Source organism: Colletotrichum abscissum, assembly GCF_030869225.1.
Source record: "Colletotrichum abscissum strain IMI 504890 chromosome Unknown Scaffold_18.1, whole genome shotgun sequence".
Taxonomy (NCBI): Eukaryota; Fungi; Ascomycota; class Sordariomycetes; order Glomerellales; family Glomerellaceae; genus Colletotrichum; species Colletotrichum abscissum.
Genome location: NW_026850076.1, coordinates 822,458 through 845,669, shown reverse-complemented (window position 1 = coordinate 845,669; position 23,212 = coordinate 822,458). Strand labels below are relative to the sequence as shown.

At 55.9% G+C, this 23,212-nt stretch overlaps 6 protein-coding genes across 6 annotated transcripts; 3 read left to right on the top strand and 3 right to left on the bottom strand.

Moving 5' to 3' along the window:
* Positions 1-168: 168 nt before the first annotated feature.
* On the bottom strand, positions 169-3,894 carry CABS01_08275 (von Willebrand factor type A domain-containing protein; the record flags this gene model as incomplete). The annotated part of the gene is made up of 5 exons (XM_060541636.1): positions 169-2,114; positions 2,167-2,399; positions 2,462-3,161; positions 3,215-3,556; positions 3,699-3,894. The coding sequence occupies 5 exons, from the start codon at positions 3,892-3,894 to the stop codon at positions 169-171; spliced, it is 3,417 nt and encodes a 1,138-aa protein (XP_060402440.1).
* A 9,630-nt stretch (positions 3,895-13,524) lies between these two features.
* On the top strand, positions 13,525-14,500 carry CABS01_08274 (uncharacterized protein; the record flags this gene model as incomplete). The annotated part of the gene is made up of 3 exons (XM_060541635.1): positions 13,525-13,667; positions 13,805-14,042; positions 14,231-14,500. 3 exons carry the CDS (start codon positions 13,525-13,527, stop codon positions 14,498-14,500), a joined length of 651 nt encoding a protein of 216 aa, XP_060402439.1.
* A 1,609-nt stretch (positions 14,501-16,109) lies between these two features.
* Positions 16,110-18,026, top strand: CABS01_08273 (uncharacterized protein; the record flags this gene model as incomplete). Its single annotated transcript, XM_060541634.1, has 1 exon — positions 16,110-18,026. One exon carries the CDS (start codon positions 16,110-16,112, stop codon positions 18,024-18,026), a length of 1,917 nt encoding a protein of 638 aa, XP_060402438.1.
* Positions 18,027-18,122: 96 nt separating this feature from the next.
* CABS01_08272 (major facilitator superfamily transporter) lies at positions 18,123-19,685 on the bottom strand (the record flags this gene model as incomplete). The annotated part of the gene is made up of 2 exons (XM_060541633.1): positions 18,123-19,365; positions 19,426-19,685. 2 exons carry the CDS (start codon positions 19,683-19,685, stop codon positions 18,123-18,125), a joined length of 1,503 nt encoding a protein of 500 aa, XP_060402437.1.
* A 624-nt stretch (positions 19,686-20,309) lies between these two features.
* Positions 20,310-21,352, bottom strand: CABS01_08271 (uncharacterized protein; the record flags this gene model as incomplete). Its single annotated transcript, XM_060541632.1, has 2 exons — positions 20,310-20,808; positions 20,865-21,352. 2 exons carry the CDS (start codon positions 21,350-21,352, stop codon positions 20,310-20,312), a joined length of 987 nt encoding a protein of 328 aa, XP_060402436.1.
* A 591-nt stretch (positions 21,353-21,943) lies between these two features.
* On the top strand, positions 21,944-23,136 carry CABS01_08270 (uncharacterized protein; the record flags this gene model as incomplete). Its single annotated transcript, XM_060541631.1, has 2 exons — positions 21,944-22,337; positions 22,409-23,136. 2 exons carry the CDS (start codon positions 21,944-21,946, stop codon positions 23,134-23,136), a joined length of 1,122 nt encoding a protein of 373 aa, XP_060402435.1.
* Between the last annotated feature and the right edge of the window lie 76 nt (positions 23,137-23,212).

Genomic DNA, 23,212 nt, shown 5'->3' with positions numbered 1-23,212 from the left:
ATCAGCTGTAGATCAGGGGGTATGATGGTTGGCAAAGATGAGCCCGTGCCAAGTAACGACCGTAAGTAAGTGTTTTCCCAAGGAACCAATACGCCGCCGCCTGGTCGTTCAGGCAGTCCAAGTGTTCCCATTTAGTCAGAGAAAAGTATGGCATATCGAGGAGGTCACTTAGGCCTCCTCCATGATGCCGCCCTCGCCGCCACCCTCCTCGCGCCACTCACGGCTCTTGCTGGTGAGCTTCTTCACACCCGCCACGCGACCAGACCAGAGGGATTCAATCGGCGTGCGGAAGGTGAAGGCTCGCTGGGAGCTGATCACTCCAATCGCTTGGAGAACAGCTTTGCGACTGTCGCGGCCAAAGACCGCAGGGTGGCTGATCCATTCGAGACTGCTCTCGAGCTCGTGGTCCAGAGCGGCAACGGTGTTGGCATCGATACCGGCACCGAGGCCGAGGCCATCGTTGGACCGACTGCGTCCAATGCCAGTGGCCTGGTAGCCATTGACGGCGGATGAGTTGGCCGATTGAGTGGGCGATGGAGTTTGTTTTCTGTCGGGAGTGATGGAGGGTGAGGCATCGTTGCCGGGGTGCGGGGTGGATGGGAGGGATCTCGTCGGCGGTGCCGTCGGGGGAGGGATCGGAGGCAGACCGCCTTTTCCGAGACCCTTCAGAATAGATCGGGTCTCGTTAAGTAGAGTGTGCGCTCGGTCGTGCTGACCGCGTGACACGAGGGTCAAGGCGCGGGTTAGCATATCCGACGTCAGCAGCTCCATGCGCCGCTGGACGATGTGCGGGTGAGGGGGGATCGGGGGCGATCCTGCCCACGAATTCTTGTTTTTCGCTTGGGCCGGAAGCATAGTGATAGCTAGCAGAGACGGGCGGGGAAGATGGGAGAGCGTGCCATCTCGGAGAATGTCACCCCATGTAAGGTCGGCCTGGATGAGAGGCACCTCCTCGACAGATGTCACCCGCTGGTCGTCGCCATCGCCAGCTCCGCCGAGCGCCTCCAGACCCGAGACGATGTTGTCCCAAGGATCCTGCGGTAGTTGTTCCTGAGACGTGTTATCCGGCACAATGACAAGCTGCACCAAGACGTCGCGCTTGTCACCGAATCTAAGATCGCCCAGGGAGGCCTCAGCGTCACGACCCGTGGCGCGCTTGGTAATCTGCAAGGCGCCGCTGATCTTGTGGAACTTGGCCGGAGATCCTTCAGGCAGCTTCAGCTTGAGCTTCACGTTTTGGTGAGAGAGTGTCTGCATGGCGCCGAGGCAGCCGGCAAGGCACTCGCGAAGCATCATCCAGTCCTTGACGTAGGTGTAAGATGCCTTGGTGCGGGTAGAGAGCTCAATCATGGTATCGGGCTTGTGCGTCATGCCGAGGCCAAAGGAGTGAATGGTGATCTTGGCTGCTTCGGCTCTCGACACGACAAAGTCGACGCTGTCGGCGTCCGAAGTAGAGGCGTCACTGATGAGCATAATGGTAGCGATCGGGTTGTTGTACTTGCGCTGCATGAGCAAGTCCATGGCGACATTAGCACCCTCAACCACGTCGGCGCGGTGGCTCTTTTGCCCAACCGGCTTGATGGAGCCCAATACGTTGCCCCAACCGGGCCACGCCTTTGTGGTCATGCCCACGATGGGTACGCCGCCGCCGCCCGATCCAAAGGTGACCAGTCCCATCCTATCTCTCTCGCCGAGGGTGTTGACCATGAATTTGAGAGCATCGCGAACCAGGTTGATCTTGACGCCTTGCATCGACGATGAGATGGGAACGACCACGACCACGTCGATAGGAACGTGGATGGAAGCCGGCATTGTCGGGCTTCTCTGGAAGTTGGTGTACTCGGTGGGCGCCGTTGTGGTGGATTTAGGGCCGCCCCATGACGAGGCAATTGACGACACCCTTTGCTGTCGCGATCCACGCTGCCAGTCATCCTCGTCCGTCTCGGAGAATTCTCCACGGTCGTACTCTGGACTGCGGACTGGCGACGTTTCGACAGCGTTCAAGTCGAGTAGCGCTTGGTGCCACAGCTTGAGCTGATTGCGGTTCTCGAATCTAAGGTGGAACTGCGGCAGCTCCGCGACAGAAAGGTTGAGTGTAAGAATGTTCTCATCAACTGCCGAATGGTTAACGTCCAGGCCTGAATGGTAAAGAGGAAGGTGTCTCACTGTTGCCCGTTTCCGAGACCTCGTTGAGATGTTTCTTGATGAGAATGGATCCTTTGAGTGTGCAACGGGTGGTCTTCTTGGGCATGCCGTTTTCATCCCACTGCCCTGCAAGGGCTACCTTCTTCTCCTTTACGCAAATCAACATTTCAGCGAACAGGAAGCATTCCAGCTCCTGCCAGGATGCTTTATCCTTGCCGACACGTAGTGTGCCATAGAGCCGCAGTTTGCCAAATCTGGGGTGTGTCAGTCATGTCATTGGCCGCAGGCATGCACGGAATGTGTGCCAAAATCTCACCTGCTGAAATCGAGCCCATGCCAGTTGTCCACACGGTTTCTCAAATTCTCGGTTTGTTCCTCCAGTACTTCCCGAGACTCGTAGGGATAGAATCGAGGCGCACTTCGGGCCGGGGAGGGCGGTCGCGCAAACGCCTCGTCGATTCGGGCATTCACTGCAGGCGGGCCTGGCGGGGCTGATCCAAGATCTTCGGGATCGGGCCGCCACTTGTTGTCGGGTACTTCTACGGTGATAAGGCAGGTCAAAGTCTGCTGCTGCCGAGACCTGTTGATGGTGGGAAACTCGGATCGAACCGTCACTGTCGGTGCCGGGATCGGATTCCTCGTAATCGCGCGGGGGCTGCCTGGTGTGGTCTCCATTGCCTGGACATCATAATCGTGTCTGCGCGGCGGGCCGCTTTGGGTTGTTTCGGGGTAGCCACCAGACGATGCAACGCCGGTGGCCTCGCTATCGCTGCGAGCGTGCCTTGAAGGGCCGTACCTCTCGGAAGCCGGTGGCTGGCTGCTCTCCCTGTCGCGTCCAGTGCTTCGGGGCGCGCTTTCGCGGGTGTGGGTGCTGGCCATATTTCGCTGGTTTGACTCGATGCTGGTGGGGCGTGGAGTGGGCGTTGGGTTGTCCCATGGCGTAGCCGTGGGCGTAGGGGTGTGATTTGACCTAGTGTCGGTGGATGAGACAGATCGAACGAGGTTGCTGATTTTTTCTGCAAAAGAATTAGCCATGTCTCAGGCGAGCAAGACATGGGAGTGCGCTTACCAATATCCAAGACATTGCCGCCCCGACTAGTGTCGAGATGGAGAGGCGCATCGCACGAGGGGCAATATTGCGATTCGAATTCGCGAATAAACTCGTAGAAGCAAGCTTCGTGAGATACGTGCGAGCACGAGAATTGTAGAATGCGCTCTCCGCGCAGGGTGTGCTCCAATGGCTCCTCGCATACTGCGCATTCGCTCCCTACAAAGGTGCGCTCCCTCCTGTTGCGGCCGGCGCCTGATGCCATGTTGTTGGATGAGTAGCTGTCGCCTCTTCGATGTGCGCTGTCTCCGGATCGAACTGATGCGTTGGAGCGCTGTCCTGTGCCGCGAGCTATTGAGACGTCTGTGTGCAGAATGGTTAGCAAGAGTAACTTTTCCCCAAGTTTGGACGTCAAGCAACAGATTGAGCGTCGGTCGTTCGGACGGAAAGTCAATTCGCGACGCTTAAGCAGTCATGCATCGGAGTCAAATGGGGGCCTACGTACTCTTCTCTGGAAAGGACGGCGCATCCGTCCACGTATTGTTCGTCCTTGTCGTTGTAGCGGTACCAGGACGGTAGGGGTCTTGAATGGCCTTGGGGCTCACAAGACCAAGATCGAGAAGGTGGTTAACCTGACTGTCTTTGGTGCTTGAAGATCCAAAGCCGAACCCTTTCGAACCCTTCCGAGACCGACTGAACATTAGGAAAGCGCCGCGTCCAAGACTGCGCGATCAGGTGAAGTCGGCAGCGGGGGGAGGCAAACGTGCCGTGAAAGGGTGAAGTAGTCGGCGGCTTGTTCGAATCGGAGGGCGCGAATCGTCAAATCGTGGGGCACCTCGTAATGTAGGAGAGAGCTGGGCGTCAAGTATATTTTAAGAATCGGAAAGGTGATATCAGAATAGGGACGGTATAGGCGATGAGGATCTGGGATCCACCCGTGTGACTGGTAATGCCAACAGGAAAGCGAACAAGAAGGCAGAGGTCGGTCCCGGGTATGTGGCTGTGGCGGGTTGTCACACAAGAACCTGGGAAGCCTGGCAGGGTGTTTCAAATGGTTGTATCAACAATGCTGGGTCGGATGGAAAGCAGGCTGAACATGCATGATTGCAGGGTGTCGAAAAAGGATGGTGTGAGAGTTGGCGACGAGAGGACGGATAAACTGCAATCCAGAGAACGGCCGAAGAAGGGGAGAGGAAAAAAAAAGTTCGATGCCGTCGGAGTTCAGCAGGAAATGGGTTGCTGGGCAGATGGGTGTACAGGTAGGTGCAAATGCACGTTTGCGGCAGGTTCGCGTGTCGTCGCAAGTTCAAGGTTCGACAGATCCCAGGTATGTTTTGGAGATGGCAGGGCGATGGCGTGGCTCTCCTATCCTCGGTTTTTTTCTCCTTTCGCAGGCGTCGGTGTGTATGTGTGTGAGTGTGTGGGATGGGATGATGCGTCGTCTTGTCTCGGTCGTAACAAGAATTAGTAGATTGGTGTCGGAGAAGCTACTAGCCTACCCTTAGGTAAGATGAGAGAGCAAAAAAAGCGTTGGCTTTCCCCCCTTTTAGTAGCGGTTGTTGGTCTGCGCCGTTTGATTCAGGGCCGCAATTGGAAAAGACGTCCAGTGGCTTCCGCTTCCTACCTATCCGAGGAGCAAGTCGACAAAGAAAGACGGTAGACGGGAGAGGTTTGGGTTTGTCTTGTCGGGAGCGCCCGCCAGCACGGTATACTGCGTCTGGCAAGGAGGGCGGAAAATGGGGAAGGGACCAAGTATATACCTTTGCAGTCACAGTCGAGAGGAAGAGAGTGTGTGCAAGACGTGACTGACGGGGAGGAAAAAGGACGTGGAAGGGGAAGAGAGAGAAAGCAGCAAGAGAGGCGTCTTGCTGGTGGGGACCTCTGCACGTTTTCCCTTTTCTTTGTTCGTCTAAACCTGGGCCTGGTCCCTGTACCTCTGTACCTGTACCTGTACCTGTACCTCTGGGCCCGGCAATCCCAATCCCAGAGAACAGCGCAAGACGGATGGAGGCCCCGGGCTTGCAGCTAGTGTCCACGCAGTACATAGAGACTGAGAGAGCATGCTGTGCACTGTAGCCACCATGTCATGTAGGTACGGTAACCTAGCGTGGGTGGACTGCAGATGGATGTATGGATGGATGGGGATTGCTCGTCCTGAGCTTCTATGTACGTTCTTGGTGTAAGGTCGACGGCCTTTCTCAGGTACAAGGCCCGCGATGTACCTACGTACTCTGTAATAAGATCAGGGTAAACTACTTAAGGAGGCCGCGATGGTACATTGAGGGGCAGGGTTCCTGGGGCTAACAACGGCCTAGGTAAGGTAGGTAGCTTCGGCTGGTCCCCCCCCCCCCCTCCTCGCTATTTACTCTCTTTTCTGACTCCTATCTCAGGTTCGCAATGTGTAGCCGCAGGTCCTCCGTAGGCCCTGGAAAACGGATATTGGGGAGAAAGTGATTCGAAAGGAGTTGGCACGTGACCCAATTGCCCCAACCCGCTCTTCTAGAATGGCAGAGTTCATGTTGTCTTTGTTTGCTCGGCGGAACAGAAGCGGGAGATGTGGTGGGGGGGTCATGTAGGCGCTGCGCAAAACATACAGGTACGTACGACAAAGTAAGGCAAGGTAGAGATCAGATGGCCAGCTCAGACCGTGTGAAGACGATGGTGGTTTTGCGGCTTCTGCATGTGCCGTGCAGCATGGACGCGCGGGCTTTTGGAGCGAGGTACGCCATACGCCCAGATGATGGCCTTGCGCATTGCGAACAGACTCTCAAGACTGAAGTCGCGGGGTCGACGCCATAACGTACCTGAGGTACGAAAGTAGCTACGGAGCAGCTGAAGCCTGAAGCTCAGGTTCGGATGGATGTCCACTTGCTGTTGGTAACTGCCAATGGGCCCCGTCTCGTTGATTTCGTAAGAATACGGATACACTATGGAGTACTCCGTACAGACGGCCCAGATCCGTCGAGACGGTCGTGGTGGTTCCAGGGGGAGATGACCGATCCAATCCAATCTGCACAAGGCAGACAAATGGTGTCCGTCACGGAGAATTAAGAGAAAAAATAGGAGGCGTTGGTCAATCGTGGTGTCTGGTCAAGAACTAGTGATGCCACCAGGCTCAGAGCTGGATTAAGCGGCAGACGGCAAGTCTTATTTCTTAGCACTAAAATGGTCATATCTCTTCAATTCGGTGGCAATCAAACGCGCCAAAATGGATCAATTGGGGATATGCCGACTTTGGATCAATACGGATGGTAAACATTGATCGCCTTGATGAAGACGGAGACAACAGATGAGAAAATCTGGGCCCCCGCTCAAAGACTTGTATTTTTATTAGATTTTCATCTGGCTAACCTCGCCTCCCACGATACTCTTGCACCATCATCATTTTCGTCGTTGTTGGCCGCTCCCCGTGCCCGCCCTGTCAAGACTCAGTGCTGCGTTGCGCATTGCATAGTTGATTGACAGCCGAACCAAACTGGGCAGATCGACTTTCCCATACGAGCAATAGTCCACTTTGCATGGGCATGACGGTGATGCACTTTTCGCCTCCTTGGTTCCTTTTTTTCTTTCCTCTCGCCATCTTGCACGTCAGCCTCTTTCTGTTTTTTTCCTTTTCGGATGCAGCCTGTCAAGTTCATTTCTGGTTGTCGACCGTGTCAACCCTGTGCAGGGACAGAAGGAGACAGAGTTTGGCGAGAGATCCGTGCGTTATACTACCAGATCCCGGGTCGGATACGAAAATATACCCCGTCTTACCATGGGCCGTCCACATCACGCACGGTATTGGCCTGGTACTCTCGTCATTTTCCAGCAGTACATGACCCTGCGCGGGTTGTCCGTCAAGCTAAGGTACCTTATGCAGCAGCCAGCAGCCAGCACCGCAGCATATGTACGCACCACCACGCAGTACAGAGGTGCCTGTGCTGTGCATTGCATCTCCAATGGTTGCCCGTCACCAGTGACCATAACTCGAGTTACCTTGGTTCAACCCAAGGGTTACTTGACGGCGTGGCGTGCGTGGGTGAAAACCGCAAGGACTTGTTTATTGCCTTGCTTGTCAACGATTTGCCCCTCCAGTGCTAAGCCTACTTACTTTTTGCGAGGGGTCGCGCTGGGTGCCGGGTCATGTTTGTGGGTGAAGTTGGCAGCAATATCGGCACCCATAATTCATCACTGTGAGCAATTCATGGCGGATACCTCTTGTTTCCCGCGGTGGCCAGGTTCAACAACCCCGAATTGGTCTTCTTATTGGCACAGCATCCATCGCCTCGCAGAATTTCCCTCTCTGCTGCCATCGTCTGCTCGAAACCTCTTGCCAATATCCCACACACAGTAGACCGGGCCGTCTTGACTCTCGACACTTGTTCCTGCTCCTACGGGTATTGCTGCTCCTACGGGTATTGCTGCTCCTGCTTCCTGTTCTTCCATGCTAGGTTTGTATCCGTACCTTGGAAAGTACTCGACAAGTTGAGGTGATCCTGCCCCGCCAGGTAAGGTACCTTCCTCTGCAAGCCTTACTCTGCGTGTGATCATGTACCTGCGACTCAATCGCCTCCACCGGCCAGGGCTTTGGGCCACCGGATGGCAGGTTCGAATTTCCACGTCTGCCATTCTCAGCCAGTCGCACTGCTCTGGCAGGACCAGGGAACCCCCGAACCGGCCTCTTCCCATAACCTCTTCCCTGCCGACCTGCCCCGCCTATGGACCCCCCGTTCGAGAGAAATGGGTATCCTTCTTCCCCCGGTCCAAAGTTCCTTCCTTCTTCCTTGAACCCAGCAAGTGGGTCCCTCCAAATGGAAGGAAACGGCCGTCTGGGTTCCCAACTTCCTTCCTCTCAGTCTCTCAGTGCCCTTTTTTTCGCTCTTCCTTTCTATACCCCGGCATGCAACAAATCCCACTCACCCATCACCATCCCAATCCATCCACCATTCTTCGTGGTGTCCTAGATTGGGGTTGATCAAAATGAAGCCGTCAATACTTGGAAATCTGGGACACCGCTTCATAAAATTCGGACACGCCAAAGCTCCTCCCTCCTCGTAGGGATCCCACCCCCTCTCCTTCTGTTGCACAAGACAAGGGATCCCACTACACTGCGACTTTATTCTTGTCAACGACGGCCATGACCAGCAGCCAAATGTCGACAAGTTTACCTCATTACGCCGATGACAGACACTGGCCATCAGAAAATCCAATCACCCATCGTCCACGAGACTATGGATACACTGCGCTGAACTGCTTGGGCTGACCGCTGCCAACTTGGTTCGCAGCTCACCTTCTGCCACCATTCGCTTCGAAACGAAAACGCACAACCGCCTCGGCTCACGAAGCATCGTCGTCAGCGGAAGCGCTATGCAAACCGCCGTCGTCATCGGGTTACCCAGTCCCTCCATTTCGATTGGGTCTTCCCGTCCCTCCTCTGGATGCCATCCCTGATGGTTCCTGTCCGCCCAAGCACACACTCCGCTTATTGGAGGCCCTTCTCCCGCGCCTCCCTTCTCTAGTGATGATGGGCTTGCGATGGCTATGCTAAACAACCTTTTCTTTCAGTGAAGCACTAGGCCGCAGACCGCAGAAGAGGGTGTCAAGCTCGTTGATACGCAGAATGCGATACACGCCGCATGTGCCTGCTTCGGCTTCCTCCTGTATCCGCACGGGTACGGATACACGCCGTAGAATCCAACAGGCAACCCCGAGGCAAGCATTCTCCGCCATGAGATAGCGACAGACGCTCATCTCGTTTCCCGTGTCGTTGGGACATTTGTTCTTCGTACTTTGGAAATACCGTCAAAATGGCACGATTGGCAGGGGAAACACCAGGGCCGACCGCCCGCTCTGTGCTATCAGCCACACGGCACGTGGCATGGAAGGGCCTAGGAGCCGAAGTATCCAAAGACAACCCCAATAGGACCCCTACGACCTACCCAGTCTGGTTCAAACCTTCTTCTGCCCGCTCACCCTAGGCCCAGGTATTCGTGCGTATATGGAGTACCTGAGTTGAACTCTGAAGTGAGCATTTCAATAGTAGATGGTTGTTGCTTGAAGTGGTCACTGCTTGACGGAGCAAACCCTGCCATTGAGAGTGAGACTAGGTATGTGGCCTGAGGTGGCATCAAAGGATCGCCCACTACCAAAACGTCCCCATCTTGGTACCCGCGATGCTTATCGAAGTAGCTCACGGACGACTCAGTAATCGGAACGCAATTATACTCTGCCGCAATATTGATCCATCGCCCGTTTCTCACGACGTCTCAAGCGAGTTGCTACATCGTTGCCAATACTCGAGAGGCACAGCGACACGTACTCCATGGCAAATAGCTTCCCAGCCGACGCGGGCGAGATCACTCATCCATACACAGGATGCCGGTTGGTTGATAGTCACACCAATGGGCGAGACGCAGCGGCTTTCCAACGAGGACCAGGCTGTTTCCAGAAGCCAGGCTGGCGTGCCTAGAGCAATTGAAGCTAAGGCGCCGTTGCTGCACGAGTGGCGCTAGGTCTGCAGCGCCTCTACTGCGTACAGCCCAAGTCCCTATCTTGTTATCCTAGGGATCCACGATGCAGTTAGTATCAGGGAGCAAGATCGTTCCAATCGACTGGCTACACAGACGGTTGGCGGAAGCGTTGGTGAAACGGGCAGCCGTTAGGCCAGACGGACTCTAACCAACCACTCTGCTGAAACCAACAGCCGGCCAGCAGATGCATTCATTCGGTAATGTGCTCATCTGAAGACATTCGGGTCATTGCAGCGTTTTCTGCTTCGGCTACTGCGTCCTCATACTCATCCGCGAGCGTCCCGTCGGCATCTGTCAATACGGACCGAAAATGCTGCGTAACCGTCGGACAAGACGGTCTGCCGTAACATGACCGACGCACAATAAAGGGGACGCTTAATTAGCTCGTGGGGACGGATATGTGCATCAAATTCCCCGTCGACGAGGGGTCACCGCCCTGCCTTGCCCAGATTCTTGCTGCTGTAACCAGCCTGTGGGCCAATGTGGGGCCTCACTGAGCCGACCCGAATCGCACGAAATGCTCCTCGGCCGTCTATTTGATTACGCACGAAAGACAATACCTGCTGTTGTGCAATGGCAGCTTTGCTCAGCAGCTCAGGTCTCTGGCAGATACCAGCGCGCTCAGGAGGTATGTAGGTTCTGCTACAGCCTGCTCCATATAGCGGCACACAGATCATAGTGGAAGCACTCTTCATATCGAATTACCGGGGAGTCCCTCTTTGAAGTTACATCATTGGCAAAGCAGGGGGGGGGGGGGGGGGGGGCGATTGTCCATCGCTGACTTTCCAACCGAAGCCTTTTGCTGGCAGAGTCTTCCTTGCATCGATAGGAGGATGATCCTGGTCCGGCTCATTGCACAAAACGGGGGCCAAATCGGAAATTGTCCAAAGACCAGAGAGGAGTAGCGACCGCCGCCGAATCTCCAAGCTAACAGCTCGCGACCACCATTCCAGAGTCCCGTCTCGCTGGCACGGCCCTGCCTTTGCAATTGATGAATCGCGAGAAGATACGGATCCAGCTAGCGACAACTTAGCTTGGTCAGGCGCAGCCACGCTCTATATTGCATCACGAGCTTTTGCATTACAGAGGCAAATGATGTCCAAAGATTGACGGCGTTGACGGCCTCGCTCCCGCTTGGCCAAAGCTCAACAAGATGCGCGGTGGCGGACGCCGTGATCGTTGGCCGGCGTCAAGTCGACCAGCACCCTGAGAAAGAAAATGGATACGTAACGATATCAAAGTTTTATTATGGTTCGCCGCCGGTCTTGCAGCGATACGGACATGCATCCCGATTTAGCCCACAGGACCGATCAGGAAGAAGGAAACTGCGCTCACAATGATCTCTCGACAAATGCGCTTTCTTCTTCTCTGCCACCGACTTGTCAACTGCATCGGCGGTGTGCTCATCCATCTCCTGGACAAGTTTCGATGCCCTGCCAGCTCAGCACATCACCATCGAGAACCAGATCGGGCCCCTGTCTTGCCGTGAAGCGACCGGGCGTGCCGCGAGACCCATTCGCCCGGATGCCCGACGTCCACTTTCAGGGCGTACAAACGGCTCGGCTGGTTTGTTCAAGCGTCCCGTCCAAGACTCCAGCCACGGTGCGTTTCGCTGGCGGGACGGTGCATTCGGGCCAGGGTGCAACCCCTGGTGTGTCTCACTCACGCAAAGGATTGAAGATATCCCCAGGTCTGGCGACGTGATTGCTCAGTCCAGTAACGATTGACGTGAGCTGCGCAGCGAGTGCTCAGCCAGGTCCAATTTTTACCCCCCTGCGCCACGTGTGGCCTGGTTTAAAATGCCGTCTCTAGGCGTTTGGTGAAGGCATCGCTAGGAGGCCTACGGAGAATAGGCGATAGCCGCCCCAGGCCTGGCCCAGGTTTCGCCAAAAGGGCGGTGACAGCCGGGTATTGTAATCGTCGTTGAATGTTGCAGTTATTGAAGTGTGCGGTGACTGACTTTGCACCGTGTCAAGCCTGCAGATCACAACCCAACTCAACCGAGCTGCAGTTCCGACCCTTTCGTTGAAGACCGGCCTCGCACGGGCCCTCTCGGTAGGTGCGTGTGGCTGCGACCATGCGGTCCCAATGCAGATTGTCGACTACATTCAACTTCAGTCTCGAATCTGCCGGCTCAAGTCATGACAGCTTTGGTTGGACTGCCGGCTGTAGCAAAGTGCCTAGGCTACCTTTCCCAGACTCTTGCAGAACTGACTTGCGCATCTATTTACCCGCCAACAGTCTAGCAAGACATCGGCAATGCAAACAGACGCCTCTGCGGTGAGAGGTACCCCGGGATATGTGGCGTGCAGGAGAGATGATGGAAAAACTGGAGCTTGGATTGCCATGTTTTGGGACGGAGCCAAGACTGATTCACGTCTCACCATTCCTGCGGCTCGTCTCCGCGCTGCAAGCCCCCCGAACATGCTTCGCGAACGCCAGTCAACTTCTAGAGCTTATCAGACATTCGGGTCGACATGGAAAGGGAATAAAGACATCTCATCGGAGACATCAGACGGTCCAGAACGCGCTAGCGTCGGGCTCGAAAAAAGCCAGCCCGATCCTGAGATGTGAATTACCAACATGCTTGCTACACATCATCGGGTCGTTCTCACAAGGACAGATTCTATGAAGGAGGTTTCAATAGCTGGCCAGGCGGACCAGGCATCCTCAACCGCGGTCTTGGAAATTCTGCTCAGCGTCAGTGCCATCCTCAAACACTCATGCCCAAGGTGGACAGGCCGGGGTTGGCTCGTATTGCCAGTTGCTGGCTTCACGACGTGTGACGACGTCGGCCGATGGCGTTCTCAACGTTGCCTCAAACACGAGAAGCTCATGTGGCTAGTCGAATAGCTCACTGACCTGAACGGCGCAACGTGGTCTGTATGGTCGTTGGCAGACTGTCAAGCGACAAGCTATCCAACTACTGCCGCCTCGTCACCGGTCCGTCGTTGACGGGGCGTGCGTTGGTGATGTCGATCGCCAGCCTACTACGGACAGGTCCGGAGCATCTGCCGATATAGTTCTAGAAGAACGCCGACTACCGCTCTAGCGTTGTCTTGTCCGCAGCCACTTGTCCTCATCAACGGCTCGCGACCTCAATTAACATTTTGCCTAGTCTACACGTGGTTTCTCGTGCTTCCGCTACCGTTGAGTCAGTCTTGCGTCTTCCGCTGCGGGTGTCGATCAAACGGGTACTTGAGCGCTCTTCATGCTGTGTTCTGTTCATTCACAAGTCGGATCCGAAAAGGCTCAACCCGCAGAATCTATCAGAGACCAGTGCAGAAATGGGATGAAGCGGGTCCCATGCAACCACAGCGTGCAATTGTCCGTGGAACAAGTCTTGTTGGCTGACTCGGCCATCCACACCACAATGGCCAAGCTTATCGGAAAAGCCGAGCGACCACAAGACGTATCCTGCTCGTCCGTTTGAGGAAGGCAGATGCAGTATATTGCCAACAAAGTAAGTTGGCAAACGGGGTGACGCGGTGGCTTCTCGAGACGGACAGCTTCGGATGAGAAGACGGCACACAGCGGGATTCCGGGAGCGATTCGGCGGCATTGTGTGGGATCGACCTCAAGCCGATCTCCGTCCAACCTGGAGGATCATCACACTCCGACTTGGGGGTGGTGAGAAGCGGCCTCGGGTCTGCAGAGACGGCTTCATCTTCTGCGACCTGCCTTGGTCGGATGATGGCGAGTGGGCGGCGAAACAAGTTGTCCATTCCAAATCGACGACTCGGCCAGGGCTCATGCAGTCCAGCGTTGGATCTTGATCGCGTCCCACACGATTGGAGTGTTTCACACTTATTTTCAAACATGTCCAAGACGGCCCATCCTGGTGTCGGGGAAACCACTCCTCAGACCAATCCCCCAGCGCAGATCCATCATCCGCGCCGAGGTTCTGCCTTAATACGCTTCCGTTGGCTCAGGGCCGTCTCATTCAAGGGCGGGGTACGCAAGTATGTACGCAAGTATGCTCGATGGTTGAGGCATCCCATATTGTTGCGCGCGTTTGGGAGATCCGCTGTGTCAGGCAGCTCAATGATGGCGCCTCTTGGATCAGACGACATGCTGATCAGGTAATCTTGTCGCACAGACGAGCGGGCTGCTTCTGGACGGCAGCGCAGCCCGCTATACGGGTTCTGTCAAAGTTGTCAAACTCAAAGCTCACAGACACGAGCAGGGCGCCACAAGCGGCGAATCCTCTTATCGCGGCGGCCAATTCATTCCCACATGGGACGGATACAGAAGGTGAAGAAGGAATTTTTGTTTCAAAAGTCTGTGCTCTCTCACTCACTCCCGTTCACAGTACAGGGCAACAGACCGATGTCACCGTACGTACCGGATGCATGCGAAAAGAGAAGAGAAAACGAGGGGCAGCAAGCGGCGTCGACCCTCGGAAGCGTTTGGATGGGTGTTATCAGAGGACCATTAAGACCCAGTCCTGTTGCAACAACCTCCCCCGCCTGCCGCAGAGAGCGTCTCCACTCACTGAACGCCGTGACCCGGCTTCGGCGTAGAGGTCTCTTTCTCTCTAACACTCTGGTGGGTGGTCAGGGTCCGCAAGGTCTGTCGCATTGGGGTTGCCGTCGTAGACTCGCGGCTCCCCGGCTTTAGATCACCAGAAAACGCTGATCTACGGTTCTCGGTACGTTCTACTATCGCAGGATGGGCAAGAGGGCCAAAGTCCAGGACTCCAGACGTTTCCTATAGAGCCCCTCTGGGCGTCTGGGGATGGCAAGCGCGCTTGTCTCGCATGACGAGACACACGTTCAGCATGCGGTGTCCTTGATTTCTTGGTTCTCACGGGGCGAGGGAGGGTCGTCACGAGCCCACCTTGCTCCGCTCTGGAAGTCATGTTGGCGGTGGTGCGGTGCCTGCAGCATCATGACTCTCCTTTCTCAGACTGGACTGTGTGGGAGGGCCCGGATTTGTGTGAGCGCCGAAGTGAGAACATGCGTCGGCCCATTCCGCAATGCTTAAAGTAAGGCGGTGTGGGTCAGTTATTCCTGTACAGCCAATCATACGGGCCGTCGGACAGAAGGCCGCGCGTGCAACAAGACTTCAGCTCTTACACAACTATGCCTTTCATCCAATAGGACCGCTGGCGCAACGGTAGCGCGTTCGACTCCAGCAGTGGTTCATCGAAAGGTTATCCGTTCAAATCGGGTGTGGTTCAATGCCTCACGCATTCTTTTTGTGATTCTTGTCATTTTTAGTGATGTTTGTTCCTTTTAAATTGCATTGCAGTGAGTTGTAGATGAGTCTCACGGTGTTTGAGAGATATGGGGTGTGATAAAGAGAGATGAGGAAGGTGCAGGTGAAAGTGTAATCTAGTTCCTTCTTTTCCACGCAGACCCCACCTTTGCCGTGAATGAGAAAGAGACTACTTGTCTGCCTATATCATTCATGAGCATGTGATGGGATCTAATTAGAATGATATTTACTTGAAGAGGTTTGTCAAGGACTAAGCTGCCGTGGATATGACGCCCAGACCCAACTCGCTTTTTTCTCGTCTTCTTCCTGCATAGATATCAGCTGTCTTCAATAGACTCCGGAATCGTGTCACCAACACGAAACGGGCAGAGTGCCTGACCTCAAGCAAGAAGTCCTGCTAGACGTAAAGTAAATGAACAGTTTGATACTACTGTATAAGCCTAGATGGTATGTTCCATTATAGGGTACCTATTGGCAGCCATATGTCCTTCACACGCCATGACCTTCCCTTAAGCAGGACGTCGCAGTATCTGCATTAAGATTGGCGAGCCTCAACAATGGTCAAGAACAAAGACAGGTACCGTATAGGATTTACTCTCAAGATGGAAGCCCCTGGCATCTTCAAGGTCTTCTTATGGACCTTCTCTCAGATTCGGCGAAGAATACTTACCTGCTTTCCCGCCCTTGGTGGCCGACTTGGTCTAGATGAGAGAGGCTGAGGTGAGGGAGGGCGAGATTCCAAAGCTGATGGCACAGTTTCCAACTCTCAATTTCTAGGGGACATGTGTGTGATGAATTGTTTGCCATGAAAAATGTAGTCGACTTTCTTGGAAGGAAGGAAGCTGAGAGTCGCTCCTTCCTTTTTGTGAGCCACCATAGACCTGCCCTCCTACCTTTGCACCTTTCACCTTTCACCTTTTTTCAAATTTTCACCTCCCAGAAAGACATTTACACAAAGCAACAACTTCTTCCTCTCACTCCAATCGTCAATCCCACTCCTCTGCCCTGATTTGATCACATCGACGCCCCCAATGCAATTGCCTCCGTCACCTTGGCGACTGTAACTGCAGATACCACTTGGAAGGCTGCTACTTCTAGGCCAGGTAAGTCGGTCCTTCTCTACACACTTACGGCAGCTTTCTGTTTCTGAGAGGATCGCTAAGTCTTATTTTCAGATCGCAACGATGTCCTCCGACAGCGAGCACCCCGACGATGCTGGCAATGGTGACGAGACGAAGTCGAGCGTCTCTTGTGGCAAATGCAAGAAACCGGGCCACAAGTTGGCAGATTGCTATTACTTGAGCAAAAGAGTCCTCATATATGGTACTGTCAAGGGTTGCCCAATGTGCAACACTGTCAAACATTGCTACGATGACTGCAAGCTACTGCCTGCGGGTGGTGACGAGCTGCTACAACACCATATGAAATGGCTCGTTCGGCGGCGCCGCAATATGCCTCCAATACACACGGCCATAGACATCTGGATACTTGTTTTGGGGTTTCCAGATGATGGATACGGATATCCGTGGTCCCGTTCATTCACCAAAAGTCTGAACAAGAAACCACATTTGTTGCCAGGCTCACGCGATTTTCGTGAAATCGCCGAGATTGGTAGATGTTATGACAAGGCAACGGAATCCCTTGCCGAAATTACGCGCCGCATCAATTTTACTGTTACCGACTGGCCTAATGATGGATTTGACGCAACAAACCTGGTGGGCCAGGCATATACACCTGCGTCCGACACATGTGAGAACGATCAGAAGCACAATGCCGAGTACACCTTGGCATTCGAAACGATTATGAGGCAGAGGAACGAAGGAAATTACAACGATGGTCAGACACTAAGGAGGCTGAAAGTGCTCAGGGCCGGAGCTACATATCCAGCGGCCTTTGCGAAGGAAAGTAGCGAATGGGCTAGAGTATTCGGCAACTTCCTTCTCCACGACAAGCCTGGCGGTGTGGATGATGTAACTTTTCTCAGGGAACTCAGAGATCACGCAGCGAGTCGGACAGCAGATCATTCTCAGTCTCCGCCGCCGCAAGAACAGGCACTCAAGGATGCACCACAGAAGAGAGAGTCACCGCCCAGTACGCCTAAGACACCGAAGCGACAGCCAAAACCCAAGCGAGATTCACCATCAGACAGCGATATACGTCTGCTTACTTCTACGAAGTCTCGCGCTGAGGAAGTGGTGATGATTCCTACACTGCCGCATACTGAGGGATCACAGACGAAGCGAGCGTCACCGAAGCGCAAACGTCCGCCAGCCACCCCAGAGCCTCGCACCAATGCAAAATTTCCAACATCTTCATCAACACCTCTCAGAGTCCGCCAGCGAATTTGGGCGGCGCTGTGTCCGGACAGGCAGTGCGTCGGTGGATACCCCTTTGAGGTCCCCATACCTCCGATTGCTCAACTCAAGGCTCATGTGATTGACGATCTGGAGGAGGACAACAACTCGAATGATGATCCGGGCAAGCGACTTCCTCTGGCAAACTACATCCACCCACATGTCACCATCAGCCTCACCCAGCGAGAGCGACCCGACGGCGAGCCGGTTCATACGCTGGTACTTGGCCTGACTAACGCGACATCCATGCTGCGCTTCTCCCGGCTTGGACTCCTCCAGGCCTACGACATGGCCGTCTGCTGGGCGTCCAAGGTCGATAGAGACGGCGTCAGCTTCTCTCTTCGAAGCGCTTTTGACGGCTGCAACGCGGTGACGGAGGGTTTTGCGGGGGACAAAATGCGCATCGAGGAGATGGCTGAGCTGGAGAAGCAGATTGAGAGACTGGCGCCCCGGCGTTCGCAATTTGACATGGTGGTGGAGCGCATCAAGGACTGGATGGAGAGGAGCGGACACAAGACTCAGTATACGTCCCGAGAGGCTTGGAGCGATACTCTTCGCAAGTGGTGGAAAGATGAACATGATGATGTGGGCGGGCTGAATCGAGAGGAACTGAAGGATGCTTGTCTACAGGCCATAGAGGCCAAGATGAAGGAATGGGAGAAGGAGAAGAAGCGAGCCATCGAGGAGCCCGATTCTGACCTGGAGATTATTGAGTCCCCTCCCAAGAAGAAGGCTCGGTCGCGTTGATGTATATGCACAATATCATGGTGCGTAGTCACAGATCAATACCAAGTACCGTTCACCAGATCGCTTGTCCAATAAGTCATATCAGTGTACACTCTCCTAGACCCCTTGTTTGGCCTCCTGAATCGGCTCCCCGATGTCTTCCACCGCATCCTTCTGCTTCCTCCGATCCCTCCTGACCAAGAACCAGATCGCACCAGTAATGAAGAACTGCACCACCATCGTCGCCACAACACTCCTGAACCCACGCCGAAAGTGCGGCGCCTCAACAGCAGGGAACTGCAGCAGCTGCGCCCAGGCAACAATGGCCTGCCCAATGGCATTCATCGACGCCGTCACGATGGCGCGCTCCTCGGCATCCCCGGCCATGGTAATTGTAGCCCACGCCATCGTCAGCGAGGGGATCGCGCCCTCGAACCCGTTGAGCATGAACGCCGCCAGACGACCGCGCTCGCCGACGTCCCACGCCACGAGTAGGATGACGCCAATCAGCGATGGAACGGTGGCAGCGACAGATAACCCAGCGAACCAGCCCGTGCGATCGGCCACGGCGCCCGCGGCAAAGGCCGAGACGACGGAGATGGCGGTCGCGACGGTGGGCAGGGTGTTGATCCGCGTCACGGAGTATGTCGCTGGGAAGGCCTTGAGGTAGAGGGAAAACGGGGACCCGCTGGGCTGCAGGTTCTCGTTCATGATGGTCCACTGCGCGACGAAGAGGTACCAATGCCAGCGGCGGAACACGCGCGGGAAAATGTCCCGCGAGACCTTGAGCCGCGGCGGCGCCGTCAGGCCCCGGAGGCGGTCGCACGCGAGGGCGTAGAGGCGCGGCGGGAGCAGTCTCGGCCTCGACCGCGCGGGGACGTCCGGGAAGACGAAGAAGCCGACGAGGGCGATGGGGACGGTGATGACGGCGTCGACGACGAAGAGCCAGCGCCAGCCGGCGAGGCCGCGGGCGCCGTGGAGGTTGGTGTAGGCGGCGGCCTGGAGGTAGCCGGCGAACATTGTGCCGAGGGGCGCGGCGACGTAGAAGAGGGCGACGCGGCGGCCGATCTCGGCTGGCTTGTACCAGGACCCGATGACGTAGATGATGCCTGTGAAGGAGGAGGACTCGAAGAGGCCGGTGAAGAAGCGCATGGCGTAGACTGTCTGCACGTTGCGCGCCCAGGCGAGGCCGAGGGTGGAGAGGCCCCAGCCGATCTCGAGGACGGGGAGGACGATGTTGATGGGGTGGCGGGTCAGGTAGTAGCAGGCGGGGATCATGGAGGTGCAGTACGAGGACCAGAAGACGATGGTCATGTAGTTGAGTTCGTTTCCTTGGAGGTTGAGGTCCTCCTTCATGCCGCTGTGAACTTGTTAGTCTGGGGTATTGAGAGGGGGGCGCGATGCGGAGTGAAGAGCTTACCTGACGTAGGCATTGGTCAGGGAGGACTGGTCGAGGTACTTTGTGAAGAAGCAGAGACAGCCAAAGACGAGGATCAACAGGTCCAGACGGAGGACGAGTCTTTTTTCTTCGCTGGGCGTGTCTTTGGAGTACCAACGGATCGCCGTCATGAAGCGAATCCACGGGCTGTCGCGGGATGTATCCTGGGTTTCATCGTGAGTGTCGGCTGGGTCCGTGGCGGCCACGGGAGGTGACTTTTCCTCGAGTGAAGCCATCGCCATTGTTTTGAGCACAGACTAGGGAGGGCAGTTCATCAGATCCGAGCCCATCACAAAAAAGAAAAACGCTTCTTATGGCCGACGGCCTGAGCCTGCTGCGCGGTCGCAGAGTCGTCGGCACTCGCAGTATGGCCGATCGCATCAGTCCCGGCAATAAACGACTCGTCTGCCCGTTTCGGCCAACATCCGCGCCGTTGGTTGGGTTGCGACAATGGCGCAATGGTAGCCCACTATGGCACATGGTCCAATCCCAGGTGTCCTCCTCCTCTGCAATGCTACCGTCTCTGCAGCTTTCCTAATGGCCATGCTCTGGATCGTATGGTGGAGTTATGAAAAGATCCTTTACAAAGAACCCTGATAATCGATGTGACCAGGCTAAGCTTTTGTGGCGTCTGGACCGATGGCCAAAGTGGAGACACCGGTGCTGTGAGCGCCGTTATTCGGAGCCGGATCCCGAGACCTAGAGCCGATTGATCAACTTCACTTGGACAGACATGCAGCAATAGACTCCGCTTGGTGAACCGCAAACCCAAAAACTTTTGTATATCATCCGTTGCCCCCGGGGCATATCCCTAGACATCCATCAATTAAGCAGCACCTTTCCACATCCCCTTTCGCTCTAGCATCCTAAACCAAAAACCCCCTGCGCGCCTTCACCGCCGCCCTACCACGGGCCAGCAACGCCTTCTTGGCATTGACAGAATACTTCTGCGCCTTGGGCGCCAGCCTCTCGTCCTCCTTCTTGACGGTCCGGAACACAGTCGTGCCGACGACCTCGTCCCTGGGCGCGCGGGCCTCGCGCAGGAGTTGGGCCTCCGCCGTCTCGAGCTTCCGTGCCTTGCGGGGCTTGCGATCCCCCGCCCCGTCCTCAGTCTCGCCGTCGTCCTCCGAGTCGGACTCGAGGAACTCGGCCGGGAGCTCCGAAGGGAGATCCAGCCTCTTCCGGCGTCCTGTAGTGGCGGCTTCCCGCGCCGGAGTCTCCGTCTTTTCCTCGCTCTCCTCCTCCTCCTCCTCGTTACTCGACTTCTTCGCCGGTGCCACGTCCTCTTGAGCCTTGCGCGCCGCGGCCTGTTCTTGGAGCCTGGCGTTGCGCTCTTGGCGCTTGCGCTTCTGGTTGGCTTGTTGTCTGCACTTTGGGTTAGAATTACTGAAAGGCAAATCACGCAAGATGGCAAAACGCACTCTGCAATGGCCTTGTTGGCAGCCTGCGCAGACTTCTTGGCCTGCACGGCAGCATTGGACGTAGAAACTGCCTCAGGCGCCGCATCCGAGTCGGAATCGTCGTCGTCGCCTCCCTCGGCAACGAGCGCCGTCTTGGACTCCGCCGCAAGCTGTTCCGCAGCCTCGTGCGCCTCGTCGCCAATCGACTCGGGCGAGGCATCAGAATCCCCAATCTCATCAGCGTCCGTCCTGGGAGCCGGCTGCTCGGCGCCTGTGATGATCTGCTTCTCCTTGACGTCCTGCGCGCCCGCAGCCGCGCCGGCTTCCGATTTCAGCTCCACGACAAAGGAGGCCCTCTTTTTTGATGATGACGATCGGCTGGTCTCATCCTTCTTGCTGGCGGCCGTCTTGCCCTCCTTTGCCCGCACCGGGAGCTTCTGCTTCTTGGTGGTCGCAGCTGCGGCGGGCGCCTCGGCGGCTGTGCGCTTCCCGTTTCGTGTGGTGACCATTGTGAATCTGAACCCTTGAATCTGTCGAGGGTGGGTTGCTCGTTGTGAGCGGCCGGCCGTGAATCCGCTGTTGAATATAGCACTTGATGAGTCGCTTGTTACACAGACGATTTCGTTCGCAGCCAATGTGGTTCAAGGTATCCTCCTTCAAGAATGTAAATAGTTGTAGGTGAGTCGGGATGAGAACTTTTGTCAGTGAGGTGGTGAGTGAAGACAGAAATGTCGATGAAATGTCGTCGCGAAAAGGTGTAGTCGCAACTTTTTTTTTTCGAGGTGGAGACTACCGTCAAGCAGATGGGATTCGATTGGTTGGTCGTCTTAGACCCACTTCACTGGCGCGGACCTCACTCGAGCTTCCCCGGAGCTTCACTCCCACCTTCTCACTCATCATCGCCAGCTTTAATTCACGACGTCGCAAAGTGTCTCCAAAAAGAGACTGAAGGCGACTGTTCAGCTCGTAAAATACATTAAGGTTGTATTGATAGACTTCAAAACGCGCATTGGGTCGCACCTCGACAACCGATAAATCACCGGCAATCGCGCCACATCTCATCTCATCTCATACTCAACACCCCAACACCATCGCCAACCATGTTCCGCCTCGCGACAGCTCCTACCCGCACCAGCGGCGTCAGAAGGCATCTCCTAGCCTGCATCCCCACGCCGCCGTCATTACCATGTGCCCCTGCAGCACCGTCACCACCACCACCGACAACGATGCCGACAATGACAACGAGGACGCTAAAGACAAAGAGCAAACTCCGGCCCCTTCCGGGCCTCAAAAAGTCGAGCGCCAGAGAGGAGAAGCCAAAGCCTCGAGACGTCGTCTTCGAGCCCCGGTCCCTCACCGAGTTCAAGATTCTGCTCCGCGAGCTCGCCTACATGAGCGTCACGGCGGAACGGGCCCACGACGTCTACATGAAGTACATGAAAGCCCTCGCCCGGCCCGATAAACCACAAGACTGGCAAAAGGCGTTCGTCAGAGGTTAACACACCCGCCCCCTCCCCTTTTCCGTGCTGACCACTTCACGCACCAATGCTAACGAAACCCCGCAGAAAACAACATCACGGCGGGCGAACTCCACGAGACCGCCGGCCTCCTCTACTTCACAAACACCAACTCCGAGTCCGAAATCATCCTGCAGTTCAACATGATGGAGACGGCCGCCGGCCTCGGCTACGACCCGGCCGCCCTGACCCTCGGCCGCCACCTCTACAGGGCCGAGGGCAAGAAAAACTACTACGACTGGGACAACCCGCGCTGGCACCACACCCGCACGCGGTGCCTGGCCCTCATCGCAGAGGGCCGCGACGCGAACGCCATGGTCGTCGCCGGCCTCCGCCACCTCCACCGCGAGACGGAGCGCGACGACTACCTCGCCCTCGAGGCCTTCACGCAGGCCCTCGCGCTCGGCAAGGACGCCGCCTACTTTGACTGGATGTGCTCCGCGCTCGAGGGCCAGGGCGACGCGTACCTGCGGCTCGGCGAGAAGGACAAAGCCAAGGACACCTTTTTCCACCTGGGAAAGCTGGGCTACGCGCGGGGGTGGTCGCGCCTGGCTGACTTGTACCCGGACGACAAGGGGGCAGGGGGATGGCTGTTCAAGGCGGCCGGGGCGGGCATCCCCGGTTCGTACCAGAAACTGGTGGACCATTGCGAGAAATGGCGCAAGTTTTGCGCCCCGGACGAGAAGTGGGCAGCCTACTGGGAGCGACACGCTTCGGAGTGGACGCGGATTCTAAAGGCTTCTATCGCCAAAAAGAAGTTGAATAAATCCAAGTAGGTAGTTCACGGGATGACGTGTATCAAAATATGTACAACTAAGAATCTAGTCACGCCGGCCGACGTTGCCCGTGATG